At 36.7% G+C, this 24498-nt stretch overlaps 1 protein-coding gene across 11 annotated transcripts in view; it reads left to right on the plus strand.

Moving 5' to 3' along the window:
- Positions 1 to 23314, plus strand: part of TRMT9B (tRNA methyltransferase 9B (putative)) — a 118551-nt gene extending 95237 nt beyond the window's left edge. For 4 of the 11 annotated variants that reach the window (XM_026846526.1, XM_026846527.1, XM_026846528.1 and 1 more), the window contains 3 exons: positions 11763 to 11917; positions 15018 to 15191; positions 18024 to 23314. In XM_026846526.1, the coding sequence (XP_026702327.1) occupies positions 11764 to 11917; positions 15018 to 15191; positions 18024 to 19051 (1356 nt within the window). In that variant the 5' untranslated portion in view covers position 11763 and the 3' untranslated portion in view covers positions 19052 to 23314. Of the gene's footprint in view, positions 1 to 8289; positions 8965 to 8986; positions 9266 to 10321; positions 10344 to 10765; positions 11272 to 11762; positions 11918 to 15017; positions 15192 to 18023 lie in introns of those variants that run through there. The other 7 variants (XM_026846521.1, XM_026846522.1, XM_026846524.1 and 4 more) reach the window with 6 other exon arrangements.
- The last annotated feature ends 1184 nt before the right edge of the window (positions 23315 to 24498 follow it).

The following is a 24498-nucleotide window of genomic DNA, read 5'->3' on the forward strand; positions in this document are numbered from 1 at the left end:
TTAAAAGACTTTGAAAGGGTCAACCATTTTAGACTTACCCACTTTCTGAGGACTTTCAGATTTCTCATTTGGAAGAAAACTGTTGTTATACTCAAGGTCACTGGTGGGGAGGAGAAGTTAACATGTTTCTCTGTGGTCGCATGATTAATTAAAAATTAAGCACGCGCGGTGCATTAGCAAACAGTCCTAACCAATGATCTGGAGCAATCCTAAACCGTAGTAGTTAATAATATTTTTTTTTCTTTTCCTAGAAAATTCTAAATACCTAGTTATTGCCTTTGTAAATCCACATAGAGCTCTCAGCGTTGCAGAATGTTCACTGCTTAATGAATGTTTGTAAAGGGATTTTCATTCCCGTTGAATGTCAGTGTGAGCAGCCAGAGCTCAGGGAGTCAGGTCACCCGCTCCTTTTCTTTTGCAAAGAAAGAAGGAACAGAATTACTTCAGCAGCACTGCTGTGTTGATGTAGTGCACAGGATGACATTCCCTGCTGATATAGTTGTTCAGGTAAAGTGTGCTTCTGGAGTATTATGATTTTGAGCATGAAACTCGAGAAACAGATAAGAAAAACATGCAACAGTATCTCCACGAGCAACAGAAAAGGTCCTCTCAGGACTATTTAATGCCCCATAATGGACCCCAGGGTGCTGGGTTTCATTTTTGTAATTTATTCTCAGTCTAGTATGTCAATATATTTATTTCAGCTATATATGCTATTTATATAGCATGTCTTTGAACCAGTGCATTTTTATTCACTGATTTCCTTCTCATATTATAGTGGATTGCACACTGAGATATTTCAGTGATGCTGCTATCGTTTCACTTACGGAGATGTGCATTTTGGGCAAATTAGATCCATGTAGGTAACTGTGGCTGTTCATTTTAATGTTGCCTCTAGCAAGGAGATCTTTAAGGGCATAAAAAACCTGAACTGGGTGAGAAACAAAAAGTACAAGTAACTTTTCATCATTTTCTGCATTTTCTAAGGTAAAACAATCATAAATCCACAACTGAAGTTATAAAGCAAATCCAGAGTTTGAAATCAACCCTGCATCAAGGGATAAACACTTCCCATGCAAACACTCAGATTTGCAGGTATTCTGCTATCTATTCTGGATGAATCAGAATATGGGACAGTACAAACAGCATAAGGCTCTGTCCTGAAAAATGTTCAAATTCCTGACTTTTATTATTAACAGTCTACCTGAGATCAGGAAGATGATTTACAGTGCATAAAGTTAAGCAGATCTCCATGTCTTTGCAGTACCACGACCTACATGGGCATGTTTATAGGTAATAATAGATACAAAATAATCCTGTGTGGCAGAAATTCACGGTTTGAGGGATGCACATCTCTTTAATTTATAAAGATTAAAGAGAATGAAAAAATACTTTCGACTTTTTTATACTTATGAAGTAATTTTAAAATAATTTTAAAATGAAAAATGAACTGTTGTTTAAAAGTGCTTAATGGTAAAGACACTGGTTATTCAATAGTTATGTATGTACCTTCATAACTGGAGATAGAAGTATCAACTAAATTACTGGGAGGAAAAGAGTCTAACTATTGAAAGATAAATAAATATTTATGTTGTAGCCAGGCTTTATGTAATTGACTAAAACTCATGAGACAGAGTCCTGTGTGATTTTTTTTTTTTCCTCAGAAAAGTTTAGACATAACACAGTTGGACCAAAAGCACTGTATATTTTGATTTGTGTGTTGCTGTTAAAAAATAGTCCATTTTGAAGAAAACTTTACATTCAGATCTACATGTAATCATTTCAGAAAAATTAATTACTCGTGGACCAAAGTTCTTTGAAGAAAATATTTCTATTGATGTTCCAGATACTGCTGTTTGTAGGTATCAACTCTTGTTCCCCATGATACAATAATTTCCTGGAAACTATTGATTTTAAGAAAAAAAAAAAACAACTAACCAAAAAACAAACCACATCTAAAAAGGCCATGGTTTATATGAAATTTCAGCTCCCTCAGGGAGCTTTTCCTTTCCATGCTGAATAGGAAGAATTGCTTGGTGTAAAGGCCTTTCCCTTAAAATAGAGGGTTTAGAAATATCAATTTATATAAAAAGGTATCACTCATACTATAAAGCATTTAAAATGAAACAGTCTTTCAGTGACACACTGGATAGAAGGGATGTCATCCAGAGGGACCTGAACAGGCTGGAGAGGTGGGCCTGTGCAAACCTCATGAAGTTCCACAAGGCCCAGTGCAAGGTTCTGTACATAGGCCAGGGCAATCCCCAGCACAAATACAGGCTATGTGATGAGTGGATTGAGAGCAGCTTCTGAGGAGAAGGACTTGAGGTGATATTGGTGGATGAAAAACTGACTATGAGCCAGCAATGTGCACTCGTAGCTCAGAAAGCCAACTGTTTCCTGGGCTGCATCAGGAGAAGTGTGGCCAGTGGGTCAAGGGAGGTGATTCTCCCCCTCTACTCTGCTCTCGTGAGACCCCACCTGCAGCACTGTGTCCAGCTCTGGGGCCACCGACATAGGAAGGACATGGAGCATCTTGAGCAAGTCCAGAGGAGGTCACAAAGATGATCAGGGAGCTGGAGCACTTCCCCTATGAGGACAGGCTGAGGGAGTTGGGGTTGTTCAGCCTGGAGAAGGCTCCAGGGAGACCTTATAGCGGCCTTCCAGTACCTAAAGGGGGCTACAGGAGAGATGGGGAGGGAATCTTGATCAGGGACTGTACTTATAGGGTGAGGGATAATGGTTTTACACTGATAGGGGGTAGATTTAGATTAGATATAAGGAGGAAATTCTTTACTGTGAGGGTGGTGAGACACTGGCACAGGTTGCCCAGAGAAGCTGTGGTGCCCCCTCCCTGGCAGTGTTCAAGGCCAGGTTGGACGGGGCTCTGAGCAACCTGGGCTAGTGGAAGGTGTCCCTGCCCATGGCAGTGGGGTTGGAACTAGATGGTCCCTTCCAACACAAACCGTTCTGTGATTCTGTGATAGTACCTGAAGATAACCTTTTGACTTTGAGCCCTAACCTCAAAGACATGTAAGACACTTTTTTTTTTTTATGAAAGCAAATATAAACACATGACTTCCTATGACTAACAATTTAAAAAAAAAAAAAAGCTAAAAAAAAAAAAAAAGCTAAGCAGTCAGATTTTTGAGTTTTGTGATACTTTTTTTGCTCTCATTCCAGTGGTCGTCTGCTGAGGATAACAATACCTAATACTGTGTGTCACAAGACTTGTTCTTCTTTTGAAACTGTATTTGCAGAGTATACTGAACACTGAATACATTTGTATGTGAATAGTTTAAGATAGGAAATTATATGTTCAGTTATAATAAACATGATAATCAAGAGTAGTTCATTAAAGGTATCAGAAGAATCCACTTAGTTCTGTAATTGCTGTAACTGATTGTGCAATATTTTTATTTAGTCTTGGGATCAAAGGTAGCCATTGACAGCCATGATTTGGGACCCTATTTGATAACGTGCTGCTTATCTTTCTGTCACTAAGATACTACATTGCAGCATAAGATGTATTTTTGAGTAATTGAATGTCTTAGGTCAGTTTGTAGATGGTTTTAACTGGGGAAGCTTTGTATATAGCACCAAGTACAATATAAATGCCAACAGAGATGAGCTCTATGGACAGGAGAATTACGCTGCATAAATTAAAACTAATCTGTCTGGAAATAGTATTTTAAATGCAAACACAGATTGTGAGGAAACAAAAGTAATTTAGAAAGGTACAATTCCAGAGTTTTAGGATGATACTAAGAAATCAAATATTCCTATGAATATAGTTTGACATGAAGAATGCAGACATACGGAGAGCATACAGAGAATGACAACAATATTTGTAAAAGAACACCTAAATTGATTCATCAGGGAGGATGAAAGTCACTAAATATTTAGTGCTTGGTTAACTGCTGGCAAATAAGGAGAGAAGGCAAGACAACTGTTTACAAGTCTTTGAGAGATACAGTGACCAAGGAGGAAAATAGCTACATTTAAAGCTTACGAATAGCATAGCATGGCCAGAGGCTTTTTGATACTGATGCAGGGCTCTTACGAAACAAACAAAACCTGCTGAAGCTCAGGAAGAAATTACTTTAATATCTGCACTAATCTAGTTGGAGAAACAACCCCTATGTTAAAGAGTAATAAATAGTCTGAAGCAGCCTTTCAGCATTTAATTTTCATTTTTTTTATACAGCAGGTCACCAAAATCTTGCTTATAAGTTGAAAAAATAAAGTTTTATTCTTCACAGACACACAGAGTCACAAGGCTACATGTTGGGGCATCATATCTCTCTCCCTAAAGCCACATCAATTACATCAGTGTATTTCCTGACAGGTGCTTAACTAATTTATGATTTTAGGACCCCATTGACGGAGACTCCCTCTCCAGAATTGTTTCCAATGCTTTTCTGTCCTCCTTGTTTTTAAAATGTCTTACTTGTATCTTCCTGAGAGGACAAGATCCATCCAAGAAACTAACATATTTCCCATAGATTGACATGATTTCTGTGTCTTAGAGATTTGCAATGATCTCTGATCATTATTTTTCTCTTCTGTAGTATTTCCAGTGGGTCTACATAGTTTTTTCTTGAAATCAGACATAATAGTCAAACTGATATATCAGCCATGCTGCCTGTAGCAGGACAGTTTTATGTGACTTGCAAATATCTGCCCTATTTCTGTGTGCTGGTATTCATTTTTTTGCAACAAAATGTGGCAAAAGCCACCATAACACCATAGCATGTATGGTGTTAAACCTGTGAAATGTTATAGCACCCAGATCCACTTCTGTAGAATTGCTGCCAGTCATCCCATCCTGCCTCCCTCAGCCTTTATTTGCGCAATTGTTATTCTATCTAAATTAAATGCTTTGCTTTTGTCCTTTTCAGTCTGTCAACACACCTGAATTCTAATACCATCATCCAGTGCATTTGAACCCTTGTCAGTTTGGTCCGTCTGTAGGTATAATGCTACTCTCTAATCCATCATGCAAAGAAATCACCAAGGAGTGTCCAAAACAGACTCTCGAACAAATTTTCTCAGGGTATCTTTCCAGAGTGATAGTAAAATTTTGATAACTACACTCTAAATATTCTCTTCCACACAGTACCAACTTCTGCAATTTCATCTAAACCAACTGTCCCTAATTTGTTTATGAGAATATTGTGAGACTGAGGACTATACCTGTTGCCCACAGTATCTCAAATTTAATTTCTCTTTTAGTTTCTCTTTAATTTCTGCTGGCTCTGAGTCTGGCTAATGTGACACTCATTCCATAAGTACTGTTTATTGGTCTACTTGTTTTGAAAACTCCAAATGTAAAAAGCCCCAACCTACTCTTTCCTATTCCATCCTAAGTTCTTTTCTCTTTGTCACTGATGTATTGGCTGCCTGGTGACAATTAACATGAATAGTGAAGAACAAAAAATCTTCGACACTCAGCACCACTTATTTTTGGATTTTTCTTTCTGCTTAGTAGGCCAATTTTTTCCTAGTTCTCCCTCCTCTTCTAATGTCTGTATAGTGTATCTGTACAGGATCTGAAGGTGCACATCCATGCACATCTAACTGCAGGGATTTTTGACTGTGTGGGACCTCAGTAGGTAGGGACCCACTTTGCTGGAAGCTGGGTTATGAGTTTTGATGTGATAGTAGAGATGCACAGACGTTTGAAGGGACTGTGCAACTTTGGCAGGAGTATGCTCTTGTGTTTTTTAATGGCAAAGGGTCTGTGTTTGTGCAGCACTGTCATCTTAGCACGATGTTATCTATCTATAGAATGGAGTTTATGTACTTGGTGAAATAAATCTGTTTATGGTGCAACATTTCAACTACATAGACTTAAGATCCTAAGTGCAAAACAGCAGAGGGAATAATAAATGATTAACTGATCCAAGAATGTGCAGTCAACAGTACTACGTTTTGTCTGGACTGGAAAATAAAGCTAACAAAATGAATGTGATGGTTAATGGTTGCCATTTTGAGTAACTAGAGCTTGAACCATAAACTTATTTAGTCTGAGATCTTGAAAGAACAGCCTCAGTGCTTTCAGTCTTTCATTAGGGCAAGGTTCTCTTTATTTTTTAGTAAGAAAAAATACAATAATAGTCACTTTATTTCAATACATTACTTTAAAATGCTAGGTTCACAGTGAACATTTCAGCTCACAATGATTCTTGTCAAATGTGTCTCAGCTCTTTGTTTTTCACTTCAGAATTTCCCAAATTTTACTGGAGGAAGGATCCTGAATAGGACTTCAGTTCAATAAGGCTTTAGATATGCTGCACAGACTTCCCTTTGCTCTGATTTCAGGCTCTGCGTCTTCATGGGATTATAAGAGTTCATGCGTGGGTGAAATTAATTACCAGAGTTGTTAGCCTTACGTAAGCAAATAATCTCCTCTTGCTAAACTTTCATTGCAGCTAGTTTAACTATTCACGGCAGGATTCCTATTATTTTGTTTCATTATCCTTTATTTACTAATAAAGCTGTTTTACATAATGATTCATAATCTGGAAGCAATTTAGTATGTCATCACGCTCCTATTTGTTGCCTTCATTAACGAGATGAGAAAGCACTGTCAATCAGAATGGAGGTTGTTACTAAATATATAAATTCAGTGCCAAGGGTAAGCAAAGTTCTGATAAAGAAATTTTAGGTCTGTTTTTGAGAAGGGCTGCAATGAGGTTTTGCAGTTGGAAATTAACTGCATTTTTGTATTTGCTTGGAAAGAAGGACTATGCTCTATAGGTGACCATTAGGGCTGTACACTTAGCTTTCCATAGCTACTTATATTTGAGTGAAAAGACTGGTAAGTATGAAGCAAACTGGAAGGAACCTGAAAGTATTTATCACTGTATAGATAGTTCTTCCTTTTCTGTAGATGAAGGGAGAGAATGCAAATTGGACTACTTCAATTTTTACCTACAGTCAGTATCAGCTTCAGCTGCACATGCTATTGCTTGAGAGCAGGGTATTGTGGGACGTAGACCTGGCTCTTATGGTTTATACTGTTTGATTTAAGGCCAGTGATTAATTAGGTTATTGCATCCATAGCTGGAGTTGTATGCGTAACCCAAGATTTATGTTGCTGTAGCAACATGGACACAACTATGCTGAATTTCCTAGATCTTTGAAGTAGGAGTTCTTCTAATTCAGAATGGGATTTGGAATTCCCATCAACACATGAAGAGTGTAACTAAGAGGGGCCCTCATTAATAGACTGAAATCTTGCATGTCTGACTCTCAAACTGAGTTGAGTAAATTCCTGCTGCTCATCAGAGGGTTAGAGAAAATAGGAGTTGCAAGAGAGAAGACAAAAGGAAAACCTGTGCCTAAAATTAATCAAGAACAATTGATTTGAAGACCAATAGGAGCACTGCAGGATTTGATGACTACTGTGACAATCACAGGGTGCTTCGAAGAGGCCACTGACAAAAAGTTTGGAAAGTATTTGGGGTATTGTGACTGGCCTGGAACTAGAGACAAGGAGGAACTGAACATGATCCAGATCAAGAATTCACAGTATTATATTAAAGTAGTGGTGGTGATTTAGCACATGTGAAAGTAGATGGAGGAAGTTGTGAAAATCTTAGGTGAATGGGAGACATAACTTGAGGTGAATGAGGAGTGCTACAAGGGATTCAGAAGAGCTGCAGGAAGGTGTGGAAAGCTTTGGGTAGGACTGAACAATACCTCCAGCCCTTCAGTGTTAGGGCACCCTGTGCATCTGGGAGCCAGCAACTGTTTTGTCCGTTTGAGGATAAAGTATTTAATACAGTTAGACAAAATTGCAAGTCAGACACTTTCAAAAACAAGCCAAAAAAAGTCAGGGGAAGAAAAAAGCGCAAATAAAAACAATCCTGACTTTTTAAAATGTTGGAAACTAGAATTATTAATTTTTGGTTGTTGTCATTTCAAGGTCACGTGTTTAAATGTATTTATTACTTCAGCAGCAATAGAAAATGTCCGAGTAACGTGACTTTTCCTTAAAGCAGTATCCTTGAACAGCTAATTATCTAAAACGCTTCAAAATGTCAATGGAAGAGGAAAAAATTAGATTACCTTGGAGTCAGAGAACTTTTAGTGAGATGTATATCTATGAAAATATATGATATCATATGTTTGTGCAATTCCTTCTACCTCCTGGAAAGCTGTAATATTCTAGTTTATTTTTTATATTGCGTTTTTTTTTGTGGTTTGGTGTGGTTGTTTTTTTTTTTTTTGACAGAGAAGGAAAGCAGCAATGCAGGAAAGAATCAATGGACTATAACCTATTCAACTTTCAAACAGTTTTGTTCGTATACCACAGTTACATATGATGGACTGGTGATCCATTTCCCTGCAAGTTCAACAGAAATGGCACTACAACTTTCATCCAGTTTTCTCACTTCATAGATCAGCTGGAGCAAGGGCCTGTTGCAGTCTCATGAATGAACCTTGGTGACCAGGAAGCACTTGAAGGGGAAGACAATGCTGCTCTTCATCTGTTGCCCAAACTGCTTGTTGGTAGAGATCTCACATTTCTTAAGCTGCATCCACATTTTGGGGACTTGTCAAGATTTGCTGCAGAGTGACTGAGCAGCTGGGTGCCAATTTACTGCATGCTTCCTACTCTGCACCAAGTCTCTGCGTGAACCCTTTGACAGGAGCATAAGCTACCGCACAAGAAAAGAATTGAGCATGGTGAAAGTGTGTCCCTAATTACCACCTTCTGCTTTTCTTCTCCTCTTTGATCACTTACCGGACAGCTTCCAGGTAACTTAAATGAGAGCTGGAGCAGATGCTGAAGCTGTGGGATTTCTGCACATCTTGGATTTTCATTACCTCCTTTGCAAAACAGATTTTGAAATTGTCCTGGAAGTTACAATCCAGAAGTTGGATGAACTGAACATTTTCTACATTTTATATGCAACAGAGCCACTGTCTGGTACTTTCAAGGCAAAAAATGTTGTAATTATTGGTTTTGCTTGTCAAGTTACATAGTTAGAAGTTTCTGATGTTTTCAGTGACATTAGACTTACATGAAACTGATACAGCTGCAGGTCCAGTCAGACTCCAACAGTTTTCTTGCCTTTCGTAAACATTGAAACAAAGAGGTTTATTACTAGGACATTCCCCTGCTGTGCTGCAAAGTAAAACCTGGTAGTGTTATGGATCTTGACTGGAAAGTCAAGTTGGCAAGTCTGATTTCATCATGTGACTTAATTATCTACAAAATATAAACAATCGGAATGGAAATTGTAATGAAATGGTAAATGAAATAATTTGTATTTTGGTAGACTAGTGTTATTCTAAGATTCTAGCCAAATTATTATCTTGATAATGTTTATTAAGTATATCTAAAAATAATAACCTCTAATGCAGTGTTATAATATATGGAAGTGTCTAGCATGTCCTGGAAAGCAGAAGGCTCAGTACCAGTCCCAGCGAATAAGAAAGTTAAAGAAAACAATAATCTTGTGATTCAGTAGGAAACTAAACCAAATCTCAGCCTACATTGGAATTCAATAAAGACTTTTTAAGGAAAGTATAATATAGCATTGTATCAATGGGAAAATTCTTACCATCTCTAAACCAAGTCCAAGTTGGCTTTTGTGTTTATTTAAAATATTCAAATTAACCTTCAGTTCAGACAGCTACTTCTGTAGTTGGCATAAACTGAAATTTCTGAAGCACTTGGAATTCAGTATGAACGATTGAAAACATTCTCAGGATTTTTATTTAAGAACTGCAAAGATTGAACAAAGAGCTTCAAGTGGAAAGATAAAAACACTTGGAAACACCGAACCACTTAGTAACCAAACATGAAATATAAACTAGAGCAAGGAGCATATCAGATGACAAAAGAAAATAAATGATTGTTAGTCTCTGGAATTTCTACTTACAAATAAAGGATTTCTAGACAGTTGAACAACAAAATAGAGTATGTTTTGAAGCAGAGAAGAAAGATAGCTGCAGACATGAAACGCCCAATTTGTTTTATTTAAGAGTCAAATAAGAAAAAAAAGAATGGGCTTTTGACTCTAAGGAATAATTATTTGAAATTACTGCAACTAACCCATCCTATCTGACAACATGACTTAAAATGACATTCTGAGAAAAGTTCTGATTGAGTAACTTCTGGCACATGTAGTATTTCAAGTCTGTGTTTCAATACTCTCTCCTTTGTTGTTCAGTCTGTTGTAGTTTTCCACTCTTCAAGATGACACCGAAAATGCACCTACTAGGAACTTACTATACTGTTAGTGAATTTTTATTTTTTTTTTTCCAGCTAGTAGAAGGTAATGCATCATAAAAGAAAATTGTGGATCGTGCCAGAAAAAAAGAAAGTAAGGATTGTGAAAATGTTGAGCATAAATGTTTTGAATAGATATATTCATAGATACTAAGGCCAGAATAGACTGTAACAATTGTAACAATTTGGCCCCACCTCTTACATAGCAGAGTATTTCAAACTAGTGACCCGGTTCAATCCTATATACTGTTCTTGTATACAAGACTCACACACACTTAACTTGAAGTACATGATTTTTTTTTTTTTCAGTCACTGGGTTTAATTCCCATTTTCTAAATTAAAAAGATTGTACTTGTAGGACAGGTGTTTTGAAGAGCTCACATTATTTGTTATTATATGTAATATTTTATTTTTTTTTCTCATATTAAGTTATTTCAACAGGTAAGTGGCAGAAAGAAGCATTTTTATTATGAGTCCAAAATATATATTATTTTCAAAATCAACGAAAACAAAAGAACTTGTAGTGTGTTTGAAGTCTTTGCTTCTGAAATTTTCAAATGCAGCAAAGGTGTCACTTTTATAATTTAATCTTGATAATATATTGTTTAGTTTCTTGGAATAATTTTGGAAACAGGCTTTAATCTCTGCTGACTACTTGGACAATTAAATAAGTTCTGTTTTAATAATGGGAAGGAATGTTTCCTGAAAAAACAGACTGAATTAGTCTGAAGAATGCCTTAACACTTTCAAATGTAATCTCATCAGTTTCTATTGGATTGGATGACTTGATTGGTGCTTGGATGAGAGAAAACCTTAAGGAAGATGTAAGATTCTATATCAGGGCATTCAGTGTCTGCATCTGCTTGGTGTTTTACATGAGCTTAGGAGTCTAAGAAGATACCGCTATTCAAGTGAATCATTAAGCTGAAATACTTTGCTAAGAAATGAAGATAGTGGAGTGGGAGCAAGGGAATCCTGGTTTTGTTGCTGAAAAATTTCAACCAACTCATCACTTCTAGAGGGTAGATAAACTACAGATAATTATGCATGATTTAGGGGCTTTGGTTTCAGGGTCCAGGCTGTATTTCAAATAGCATATACTAATAGTTTGCTTACCTACTCACCTTAGCTGCAACTAGAAAGTCTATTCTTAACTTCCTGAACCTAATCAGTCTGCAGTGTGCTGCATACAGGCTCCGTTTTGCACCAGATAAGCTTTTACTGCATTGGGGAACTTACTTAGGAATGTGCATATTATTGGATAGGCACATGCAGTTATATAATGCTCCTCAGGCAAGATGATACATTCAAACTGTTTCTTGACTTTTGTGAAATAAAATCAGATCCTTTGAGTAAAGACCATTTTATAAATATGATGGCTGTTAGATGGGTGTAATGATTTTATGCATCTAAACTTACAAGGTCCTGAATTATGCATGTCTATAAAATGTAAAGTCTACACTACAACAGTTTGTATTTTGTTGTACATAATCTTTCTTCATTATGTTTTCAGGATGGAACATGAGGCTACCCAGCTAGAAAAACAGCACGTGCATAGTGTGTATGAAAATACAGCTGCTTACTTTAATGATCTGCAGAGCAAAGCATGGCCTCGTGTTCGAAACTTCCTGCTGGAGCAAAAGCCTGGCAGTCTTGTTGCTGACATAGGTAAGCCATTTCTTGGGGTGGTGTGAAAGATTGTCTATAGACTTTATTATTTTATATGTTAATATATGTTATATGTTAATATGTTAATATGTTATATGTTAATATATATAGTATAATATATGTGTCCTTCAGAGCAATTGTTTTTTAAAGTAATTTGTTTTAAAGATTGTTTGAAAATTGTTTCTAAACTCATATTAGGTCCCATATACCACTTGGTTTATTTCCTTGACAGTGTATCAGGTAACCAATAAATATGATTTTTGCCTTACTTTGATTGAGCTAAGCCTTAATCTATTAGTTTACTCATCGACTTAGTGGTCTGTCATTCCCTTGGTGTTCTTTTTAAAAAATGGTGTTAATGGCTCAATTATTTCATATTTCAGTTTCTTTAGATCTCTTGGTTATAAGTATTGCTGTTCTGCAATTTAATGCTTTTTGTTTGTTATAAAACTCCTCCTATCAAGGATTCAACATAAGAAAAATCTGATGTGATGACTGTTTGAAAAAAAAAAAAAAAAAATTATGACCTGAGAATCTCCCTATTATCCCTTACACAGACACTGAAACTCATTTTCCTGCTATGGTCTTCCCTACGTGTTCAATTTATATCTTGATTTTCTGTTGCACGTCCAGACTTTTTACAGGTTTCCATATCGTGGAGCTCTTGCTTTGTGTTTGTGTTATGAATTCAGTGCTATACAGCACATCGTTGCAAACAAGATGCTCCTTTGCACCACTGGATTCTCCTCACTGTTTAGACTAATAAAATGCTTTTAGGTAGCGAAGTGTAATAAATGTACACAACAAATTATGCATCTATCTTCTTCTATCAGAGAACACCATTCTTTGAAGATGTTGTAGGCCATAATCGAAAGATAATGTATAATTATCTTGCTGCTGTTGAGCAGTTCTCCAAAAATACTTGATTGCTGTTATTTTGAATATGTGTTTTCTTTGATATGTCTGCATCATTTTCACTAATAAATTGGAAATATTCTATGTCATAGACTCATTCAACAGCCAGTTTAACATGGTATTCTCAGCCAAAGTTTTTTGTCACCTCAATACAAGTAATTTGAAGCTTAGCTGAAGTTCTTTGAGGCTTTATCAGCAGGCATCACAGTGGTTGCTGAAACCTTAAGATCACCCTGTTACAGTTTCATCTGAAATTATTTAAATGCATGTGATACATCTGGAGAGGAGGTAGATACTTAGAGCTGCCAGTAAGACTATTCCCATGAAGGCACAGAAGGTACCTCCTTCTATGAGGTTTAATAAGATCTACAGGAATCTGACTGTAGTGTTTATTTTTGGTATGTATTTTGGGAGGAGGGTTGCCTAGTGGCACCAAAATTTTCAAAATGAGATGTTCAACTGATAATTTCCCTTTCTGTTTAATATCACCTTTTATTAAAGAAATGTTGTTTGCTACCTTTACATGAAGCATGGTAGTGGTAGCAGAATAAAATACAGTTTTGTGTAATTGCCTTATTATTGTTCATTCATCAAAATAAATGACAATATCATGGCCATTGTTAACAGCTTCATGAAGGAATCCACTTTCTGATGACTCATTCAAAAGTGAATCTCCTACAAGTGTAGATTTTTAGAGTACTGAGAGTGTTGTCACTATTTAGCTTCATTCCACAGAACACCCTATACTTCCAAAAACTCACTGTGGTTAAAAAGCACTCCACCAAAAGCCATGTGTTAAGCAACTGAATCTTCTAAATGAATGTACGTTTGACTGTGTTCCTTCTGCAAGCACAGTAACCAAAAATACCTTATACTAATTTTAAAACTTACGCTAACATGCAGTGCTTTGTTTTATTGCATATATTCCTTGAACCGCATTAACAATATTCATCTTTTCCACTGCTCTCAAGTGTTACTTCAAAGAATAGTGCTTGCTTTTTGCTTTAGAAATATGCTTCTTTTTTACCAGTGAAGTATTGTGCTGTTCTCCAACAGTTCCTGTGCTGTCTCTCTAGATAATGGTGCACATTAACAGTGATGAGAGCAGCAGCGCTGCAAGAAACAGTGATGTTTCTAAAGATAACTCCAGGCCTTTAAATTGAATTATCAATAGTGAAATGGTTCTTTTTGCCAAGCTGCTACCCTGTTGCTTGGCTGTCAACTTTCAGAAATTATTCTTCACTACTGACCCATAACTGCAGTGAATGTTTCCTAATCTAATTTTGAAAAGTGTCTGTTACGCATACAATATTGAAGAACACTATGAAAGATTTCAATTTAGTACAGCACAGTCCTTGAGAAGACATACTTTTAGGTGGAAGACATTCTGGAACAGTTCATTACATTTACATGTGTTATAATGCATTGGCACAAAGACAGAAAGAGGATGTGCCTACGACATGACAGGAATTTCATGATTCACGGTTATTTTCAAGTCCGTATCTGAAGTCAAAATTTTCCTCTCTGACTTGTGTCAGTGGCATCTGTGGTTCAGGATTTCTTGGAGAGAAATGGGATGCACTGGGGAGGTACTATGTGGGGGTTAGCAAAGACTGGGGAAGGACTTGGAAGAGAGATCTGTTGCAGGTCACTAAAAAGACAAAACACACTGTCTTCAGGAAATCAATCCCCTGAACAGAAATTAGTTGGAAGCTAGAAAAGTATTGAGGAAAAGGCTCATAATGCTTACTCTTTCCTGGGTGCCCATTTATGCTTATCATTGGAAACAGGATACCAGGCTATATAAAGGCTCGGTCTGAAGCAGCATGGTTGGGTTTTTTGCTCTGAGATATGCAATAGTGGCTGGAGATGACCAGTCTTTCTTCCTCCCACCTGCACTTACCCCTGTTGCCCAAAGAAATACACATAACCTGCTATTACACTGGGCTGTATAATGAGTATTTTTGTTGATGATGTTGGTGCTGTTACACTCCTAATGGTGTGAACATATAATTTCAAACAGTCCAAAAGAACCCAGGAACAGTTAGGCTAGTAGGAGCAAGCCCTCATGTTGTTTTCCTGGAAACCTTAGAACTAGGAAATCCCTCCCATTATTTTCACTGCTTTGGGAGGAACAGCAAATGTTTGAAACATACGATTTCTAATCTAGTGTTCTTTTCTTTAGGTTGTGGAACTGGAAAGTATCTCAGTGTCAACAGTCAGGTCTATAATATTGGCTGTGATTACTGTGGGCCGTTGGTAGAGATTGCAAGGAAGAAAGATGATGAAGTTCTGGTATGTGACAATCTTAACCTTCCCTTTAGGGACCAGTGCTTCAATGCAGTCATTTCCATTGGAGGTAAGACAACATACATGCATTCTGGTCGACAGCAAATGACAGTTTTGGGACATCCTTTTCTTTCCGTGTGTCTTCTTTTCAGTTAAATGTTTTGAAACAAATCCCTTAGAATCACATCAAGTATTACTGAATTGAGTGCAGTAAACATGAAAAAAACCCAATAGTTCCATAGCACTGTTGGCCAGGGAAGTATGTGGATATGTTGTTTGTTTATATGTGGTCTTATTCACACTGTGGAGAAAATATTTCCTTCCAGCATACATTTTAAACAAGTAAAAACTAATATAAACATGGCTGCTCAAAGTTTAAACAGATTAGGTGGTCAAGATAAACTCTTGGTTCCTCCTTAGGATCTGTTTTGACCAGCAAATGCATTGAAATGAAAACCTGCTTTCTCCATAGCAGAACTCGAAACTCATGTTAATTATTATGTGTTATGAATTCAAATTTACCTAAGAATAGTCATGAAATAAGAACTTAGAGCCATTCAAGTGCATATTGTCTGAGTGAAGCATCTCAGCATCTTAACTCCTCTACCTCTCTTTTTGAAAATCTTACTCATAATTTGAGAAGTATAAACTGGAAAAGGGTAGATGAGGAATAGTTAAGAGTACTGAGTTACAGTCTACATTTTTAGCTCTACTCTTGATTGAGCTTCTTTCAGGCTGTTTCAGTGTATCAGCAAAAATATAAAGTGTGATAATTATTATTGGTGGGAATCAACTATCTACTTGAAAGATGAAAGAAATGTATCTTTAAAAGCTTTTTTCACATATGCAGGGTGAAGGAAAGGTGACTAATATGCAAACAGTATCTATATGACTTTGATTTCATGTTGGTTAGTTAACCAGTGAGCCCTATTCACATTTCAGGTCCTGTAGTATAATTTCAGTGCTATTGGATCAGCTGACTTTGAAGTATAGTGTACCTATCTAATGTTTATACTGATTACAGACCTGACAAGATTAAAAGTTCACATGGTATTTCTGTACATTTAACAATAATGAACTTTAATCCTTCTTGAATAGAGACATGGTATGCCTGTGTCCATCTAATTCTAAATAAAGTGTTTTTCAACCCATTCCAGTGAATAGCAAGTATTTATGTACATAGTCAAACACTCTTCTTGGCTTTGCTGGTATCCTGTTTATAGAATATGTATTTCTGCAGAACCACAAGAGTGATTATATAATTTAACCATGAAGAATATTTAACCCATGAAATGAATTGTTTAGATAGAGCTTGCACAGATTCTGTTGATTGATTGGCACTTCTTTCTGATGAACTAAGCTCACATGCTTATTCTGTCTCTGTCAGTTTTGATATTATTTTGCAGGAGGTTCTGTGGTGATATATGGCCTAACTCCAGTATGAGAGAAAATATCAGTTCCTTTCTTCCTTTCTTGTTCAAGAAAATGAAATAGCTTTTTCTTTTTTTTTTCTTTCCCCAAAGTTTGAGAAAATGTTGACAAGAGTCAGGAGGACCTGGAAACAAACACTGACCTTACAGACTGGGAAACTCTTCACAGAGTTTGATAAGAGTTTGCTATCTTGTGTTCTCAGCTGCTTGTGAGGGCCTACTTAATAGCAACTGCCAAGAATGTTTTTCTTGGCTTGTGGTAAAAAAGCTACATTTCTCCCCCTTGGTAATTTAATAATTTTGAAATTTTGAATAGACAGGGCTAGTTGGACACACTTTTCATAATTGCAGTGTTGAAATTACACTATTTCTACAAGTAGAATTGGCTACTGTCAAACAGCACATATAAAGATAATTTTTCTGCAGGTATGAAGATGTCTTTAGCTAAGAACATATACTATTATGACATGTTGTTGTATGGGTAGATTGAATGTTTTGCATGTAGAAGTGGCTGGCTCCAAGTCCACTTGAAACAAATTATAGAATCAGTCCTCTTCGTGTCATTGACTGAATCAAATCTAGTACCGGTGACATATAGAGCAATGTGACCAACATGACCAGTCTCAGTGCAAGCTGATGTTTCTGAGAGTTTAGAGAGAAAATATCTGCCTTAGCTATTCTCTGGCGTTAAAATTGATTTCTTCGGGTGAATAGGGAGATGGAAACAGTGTGGAAATCTTGAAATGTATCTTTAGTTCACATTGCAGTGAAATTTGAAAATGTAGAAATTATCCTGGAAAGAAAATTCAAATATAGTGATCAATAGTTTTATTTTGAATTTTACTTTTTATTTTTTAGTAGCATAACATAATGTAACAAAAAAATTATCATTCTCAGACATTCCATTCAGTGTAGACTGAGATACTTCTCTTTTTTTTTTTCTCCTCCAAATCAATCTCTAAAAGTAATACCTTTCTACAAAACTAAAGCTATGAAAAATATTTATCTAAATTTTCTCACCAGCTCTTTTGAAACTGCTCTGTTATAAAAATACAGAATATCTTTTTACTGATACTACATTTTTCCATATTTGTTACATTGTGAAAAGATTTTCTGTTTTCAGTAAGCTAAGTCTGAAAAGTGTCCCCAAAACTGAAGTCAAACTTAATATTAGCTAATTCACCTAAAGGCCGTGATCATGCCATGATCTTTTATAGGTGATGTAGGGAAACAGAAGCTTCCAGCTTATACTCCTGACTTTTCTTGAATCCCTTGAACATAAATGTAAAAGAGAGCATTCTGGGGTAAACTTGCGCTGTGGTACCAATAAATTCAGCACTTTTGCTGAGTTGCAGTGAGTGGTGTTTGAGATATGTCAACTAAAATGACTAAACACATAGAACAGGTTGAAGATGAAAATGCTGTGTCCTTACCAATATTCAATACATAATGCCTTTTCTTTTTTTTTGCAGTGATCCATCATTTCTCAACTAAACAAAGAAGAATCAAAGCAGTAAGGGAAATGGCAAGGGTATTGATACCTGGAGGCCAGATGATGATTTATGTTTGGGCTATGGAACAAAAGAATCGTCGCTTTGAGAAACAAGATGTATTTGTTCCTTGGAATAAGGCCTTGTGCTCACGGCATTTTTCAGAATCAAATCAATCTGCAGATAAGGGTGAGTTTCTGCATGCTGTGAAAAGCCAAGACATACACCCTGCACAGCTAGTCATCTCTGATTGTAGCTACCAAACCAATCTGCAGCCAGAAACGGATTCAAAACATTTGGACCATTGCTTATCCAGAGCCTGCTGCATGAAAATTTCTGAAGGAGAAAACAGATTTTACAGTGCTTTAGGAAGATCTTTCCGCTCATGGTTTTTCTCCAGATCCCTTGATGAATCAGCCCTGAGAAAGCAAACTGACAAAATAAAGCCTCTGAAAAATGAAGGAGAATGGGCAAACAGTACTGTACCCGTTCAGCATTCACGACACTGCAGTTTGGATTTAGGTCGCCATGGGACACTGTTAAAAGAACAAAGTTTAGATGATGATGATGTGTTTGTGGAAAGCCTGGCTCTCAGAAAAACACAGTGGTCACCAGCCACAGATGCACTGGAGGATTTAAGTTTAAATGGAGGACACCAAAGTGTAGCTCAGGGCAAGACTGAAGAAGCTTCATTTATAAATGGCCCAGTGGATGACAGGGACTACAGCTGCGGTTGTAATAAAGGTGGTGCTGGTAAGTCTAATGCCAGCAAGTTTTTGAAAAGAACTTCAACAACTGACTCCACTGACTCTGCTTTGGATTCAGCAGTGTCTGTTGGGGACCAAAGTGATGCCATGTTGGATACAAAAGCCTTCATGCGTTATTATCATGTTTTTCGGGAAGGGGAGCTGAGCTCTCTGGTAGAAGAGAATGTGCCTGAGCTTCAGATACTTTCTTCCTGCTATGACCATGGAAACTGGTGCATTATTGCAAAGAAAAGAGGAACATAGCTGTAAAGAGAACAAAGCAGAATTCAGTGACCGAGGATTTTAAGCTGCTCTTTGTGTTCCTGTGATTGTGGAGTGTGACATGGAGTTTGAATCTCATGTAGTCATATGCCATTCATTTCCAAGTTGTTATCTCTCTACCTATTTAACTATCTAATGCAAGGTCTGTATATAGGAATGTATGTGGTAAACAATATTTATGTTTTGTTAAACTTTTATGAAGTTAAAACTGGAGAGTTTTATATTGCTTTTAGCAATAACTGTGTTTTTAAATATAATTTTCTATTGAGAAATAAAACCTTTTTATAAGACAAGGATCAGGGCATCTTTTATGAGAAATATCCTCTCAGTAGAAAGTTTAGGCTTTATTCTTCAAATGCTGAAAATGTGTCACATCATTACTCCCTGTTCTTGAAGTCCTATAAATAGAGACATAGGTACAGTTTAAAACGTACTTCATTGTGTGCTGCTAGAGTGCATGATGCAGAACTGGGAGCAAGCATGGTCCCAGTACTACTTAGTTTGGAGTAGAGTTGTTAATGAGCAAAAACTATGTAGAAAACAAGCTCTGCATATTCTCTCTTTTGAGGTTTTTATTTGGGAGCAAATGACAGAACAGATTTTGAACAGCATTTTGAACTTTTGTTTTAAAAAGAATTTAATTTGTTGCTCAGGTGCAGGTTTTTATGTGTAAGGTCTCACAAAAACTTTATCTTAATTTCCTTTGTAGTTTTTTGTTGGTTATGTGTATGTAGAAGTCAGAGGGATTCACAAGAGTATCAGTATTATGTAAAGGTTACAAAATACCAAATACTTTAGATGATATATATATCTTTTTGATAATGCTGGGAGCTAAGATAAAATTAATAGAAATCCAGTGCATATCTGGTCAGCTGTCATATTTGCTCTCCTCATTCATTGACATGAGAATATATATTCAATGTTGTGTTAAATAACGTAGATGGGAAGAGCATACAGGTCCAGTATGTATATAAAATACAAATTCTTGTCTTCTGCAGTTTAAATTAATCTTTTGAGACCTAAATGATAATAGATTGCTTAAACAACTTTCCTATTCCCTGTAAGACATAAATTTTGCTGAACATGGTAGCCCATCATTATCCAGTTGTACTAGATTGTAGCAGTTGCCTTTATTTAGTTCTTCACACTGAAATATTATCTCAGCCCTTTCAGTGGGAGCCTTATGATGTGGTTATATGTGCTGTGGATAAAATGTACCTGGCTTCTGAAGATCAGTAATGAAACTGTAATTGTTACGAACAGAAGCAGCACTACAACAGGCTAATTGCCTTGTATGGAGTTACTCCATTTCTAGGCTTTGTCAGCTGGTATGATTTCATGACCTTTAATGAAGCTGCACAGTTTCACCCCAGAGATCAATCCTTTTGATACAGCAGTTTTTGAGACCCACATAATAAACATGTTTGCCCTATTAGTGAGCAAATAACTTTCAATACAAAGCAACAGGAGTGAAATACCAAACTTTTCCAGTCTATGCTGTGTAAGTAGATGGATTTTGGGTTGTTCAGTAGAAAGCCCTGATGGTGCTCAGTATTTTTAGATGTAGCTGCCCAGGAGTAATTGCCACATGGTAATGTATTATAGATTTATTTACTGGCGCGATGCCTGTAGAACAATCATCTTTGTCTTCCTCATAGTTTGAGATCCTTGTACTTTATCCTTCTTGGATCTGTACGATTTGCACTTGAAAATAAAAGCGTGGTCAAAGAACCATGCATCTCAGACTTCTGAAATATTTTTTCACTCTAAATATTACTTTTGATACAGCCTGGGTCTGCAGTTCTCAGACACTTTGTCCGAGCCATACTTCAGAAAACTGACAATATTCCCTGCATCGCTGCGTCCAACCTCTCATGGCTGAGGGGCTGCTCCTGCTGCATCCCGAACCTCCAGTTTGAGGAGCACAGTGCAAAAATGCCCATGTTGGTGTACTGCAGAGACAGCATGGATCGTGCTGAGCTCCACAGTTTATCTGCAACATGCTCATGTTGGACCAGTGAGGCCTGCCTCATTTGTTGGGAATTTCTGGAGGAGCTTGAAGATTTTCGAAGACTAAGTTGCTTCCACATAAGATATTCCAGTGGATATTCATCACCTCTGGAATCTGAGCTGTAGTTAGGGAGAGGGTAGTTGGTTATCAACCCATATCCAGTTTTGAAAGTTCATCCCTAATTTCCAGTATGCAAAAACTCTATTAGACATATATGAAAATATTTGTAAAAATTTATGAATCTAAACTGACAGCTGGGTTTAGTTAACTGGAAGAAGGAACATTATAATTTGTTATCTGCACTTCTGCAGTCTCTCTGTGGAGTATTCAGTGTGTAGTCAAGCAGGCTGATGAAATTTGGGGTAAACTAAGAAAGGAAAGGCTTCTGTTCTCTTCACAACAGAGATTTGCCATCCTTGCATGAGGCCGAATCTGTGTTTGAGTGTCCAGTGAAAACTTACTGCTCTATCAGCTCTGTGAATAAGAGCTGTCACATCAAAGCCACTGAGGTACTTTAAACAGCTTTTGTGTTTGTAGACTTTCCATGCATTGTTTGGTTTGAGATTCTTAACTGGGGATCCTTTTCACGATTATTTGTTTCTGTATTGGATTTTCTCTTGTTTTGCGCTGATGCCATTATGTTGCATCACATACAAGTTTGAATTGTATTGTTATAAATTCCTGGGGGAAGGATTGGTAAACCGCTTTCTTTTCAAATATTCAGTTTTCCTCTGAGAATGTATAATCACCATGTAACATAATTTTTATTGACTGGGGATCTGTCTGCTGAGGTCATGAATGTGAAGTCTGCACAGCAAGCCTTTATTGCTGTATGCGGTCCCTCATCTGTGAAGGCTGCCTAGCTCTGTAACAGCTTTATTGTCTCGTAAGAAGCCAGATTACCTCACTCAAAGCATGGTGGATGTCTCTCTTGATTGGTTTCTCTTTTGATGAGGCCCATCTTAAGTAAAATGTAATTTCCAGAAGAATCCATGTGATCCCAGTCTTTAATAGCTTACAGACATAGTTAATGTGCTCAGAGAAGCAGAAGATGGTGTATACCATCAAAAAATCCATAGTAAATGAATGAATAAACTAAAACCCATTTGTCCTTGCATGCTAAAACTCTCAGCAATGTCCAGGCTGCAAGATCTGACTGTTAGAAGGTAAAAGGCAAATATGTTCTTCTGTTTCTTTTCTGACAAAGTGGCAATAGTCTCACCTCAGTTATGCCGATAACAAACCTGCTTTTGACTGCAGTGGGCTAGGGTTGCGCCTAAGCTGCTCATCTAGCTTCAAGTGGCACATGGAGAAGTCTTGATTACATGAGAAAAGACGTCCTGTTTTTTTGCAATTTAATTTACTAGGATCATTGCATTGTCATTCTGAACTGGCTAAACAAAAGCTGCAACCTTATTACTCTTACAGACTGTAATCCAAATGGACAATTGCAATAAAAAAGATACAATTGAACAGACTTATTTTTGAAGGACAAATACAATTGCAATCTTTGATAAATTGTATTTTGCCTTTTTTCTTTGTTTTTTTAATAGAGAAAATGTTTATATTAGAAGTGCAAAAGTATAATTTTTTTTGGTACTACTGGTGACTAATTTGCTTTCTTCCATGCTTATGGTGTAGGAATTTCAAAAGCACGAGTGAGGAATGAAAGCTGTAAATGTTCTAGCAGATTTTTTTCTGGTATATATTTGTATACAGGTTACTTATGTGTGCAGTTTAAAATGCTGAGTGAAGAGTTGTATATGTTCCACCAGCAGAATATTGTTAGGGAACCACATGGATTGATTCTGAATAGAAATAATCGCTCTGATCCCGTATCCTCTCTGCCTTGTCATGTCTCCATCAGCCTGTATTCATGTGACTGTTGGGCTGTATTAGTATCAACATTGTGTTAAATCTATTGGTCTACCCACTTTCTTGCTCAGCACTTTTCCAGGATTTGTGGCTACTTTAGTACTCCAGGCAAATGAAGTGTGTCAGTGTTAAATATATACTATTGTATATCTCTTTTGTGAATTCAACATTCTTTTTCTTACAGTATATGAATTCTGGCAGCTACTGTGATTTTATCTTCCAATCTGCTGGTCAAAACCATACTGAGGGACTGCTCTGTAATCAATTCTTTGTCCATAAATGGAACCTATTCTCTAGTATTAGATAGAAAATATATCCTACTTGGTTAAAATATTATTTCCTACAGGACTTCTATGCTGTCAGATTAGTTAATAGATACGTTAGCCACTGGAAACTCTGTGTCTGGGAAAGTTCTTAATGAATGTTAGATTTGAGAAGACTCTGTCAGTGCAGTTTGCTCAGTAAGTTAGACTTCATGGATGTGATGCAGAGAAGGTAAGTACAGTGATTTGGTATGAAGCCAGTGAGTCTGTCTTTACTTCAGACAACCATAGCCAACCTAGCCATAAATGTGATCACTTGAACTAGGTAAATAAAGGTGATGAAATATGGTTTTTAACCACGTCATTACTATATGTCCTGCTGATGATAGAAAAGCAGGATGGTCAGCAGAATTAATTGTTACAGACCTACATTTCCTTCTCCTGATCTATTTATAGTCATACAGGACTAAGCTTTGTGATATAAAATTACATTTAAGTATTTCTTTAGTATTGTTGATGTTCTTTTTGCACCAATTTAAATCAGAAAGGAAAAAGAATGTAATTAGAATTATGCAGTTGTCTGGTGAGGTTACAGCTATACTGTGTTAAAAGTGTTTTTACAGTTGCAGTAATTGTTTATTGTGTTTGTACGATTGCAGTGATCACTTATTGTACGGATATGTTTATTATATAGTAACGACTAAGGGCCTACTAGTAATTAAGCACTATCCAGATGAGTATTAATACATGTCCGGTAGTACAAAATATGTAACCTAATAGTATTTGGATTATGGGAAAATAGTATGAGCACAGACTGGACAATAGGGTGGTAACAAATGTAATTTCAGGGGGATATGGAGGGGTCTTTATGAATGGGGAATGAATTAAATCTGATATAGTGTTGAGAAAAGCTAAGGAAAAAGAGCAAAGTACAGATTTGACCTTGCTCAACTGTGCCCACAGTCTGAGGTTGCATTTGTTTTACCTAGTTACCTCTTCTAGCATTATAATTGCACTGGTACAAGTTTTCTATGTAGAAAGGATTGTATGTGGACAGATTAAACAAGTATTAATTCACAATAAGGTGCATATTTTCAGCAGTTAATGGATCACAATGGCTTGCTGTTATAATTTGTGCAGTAACTCAAGTATATTGTCCAGAGTAACGAAAGGATTGCTCTGAGACTCCCCCGTAATACAGTACGTATGTGCATGTCATAGAAGAATGTACCAAGCATGTACCTGCATCTTTGATACATAAATTTCAAAATCTGCTTTGA

This window comes from Athene cunicularia (genome assembly GCF_003259725.1).
Source record: "Athene cunicularia isolate RWA chromosome 4 unlocalized genomic scaffold, athCun1 chr4_part1, whole genome shotgun sequence".
Classification (NCBI taxonomy): Eukaryota; Metazoa; Chordata; class Aves; order Strigiformes; family Strigidae; genus Athene; species Athene cunicularia.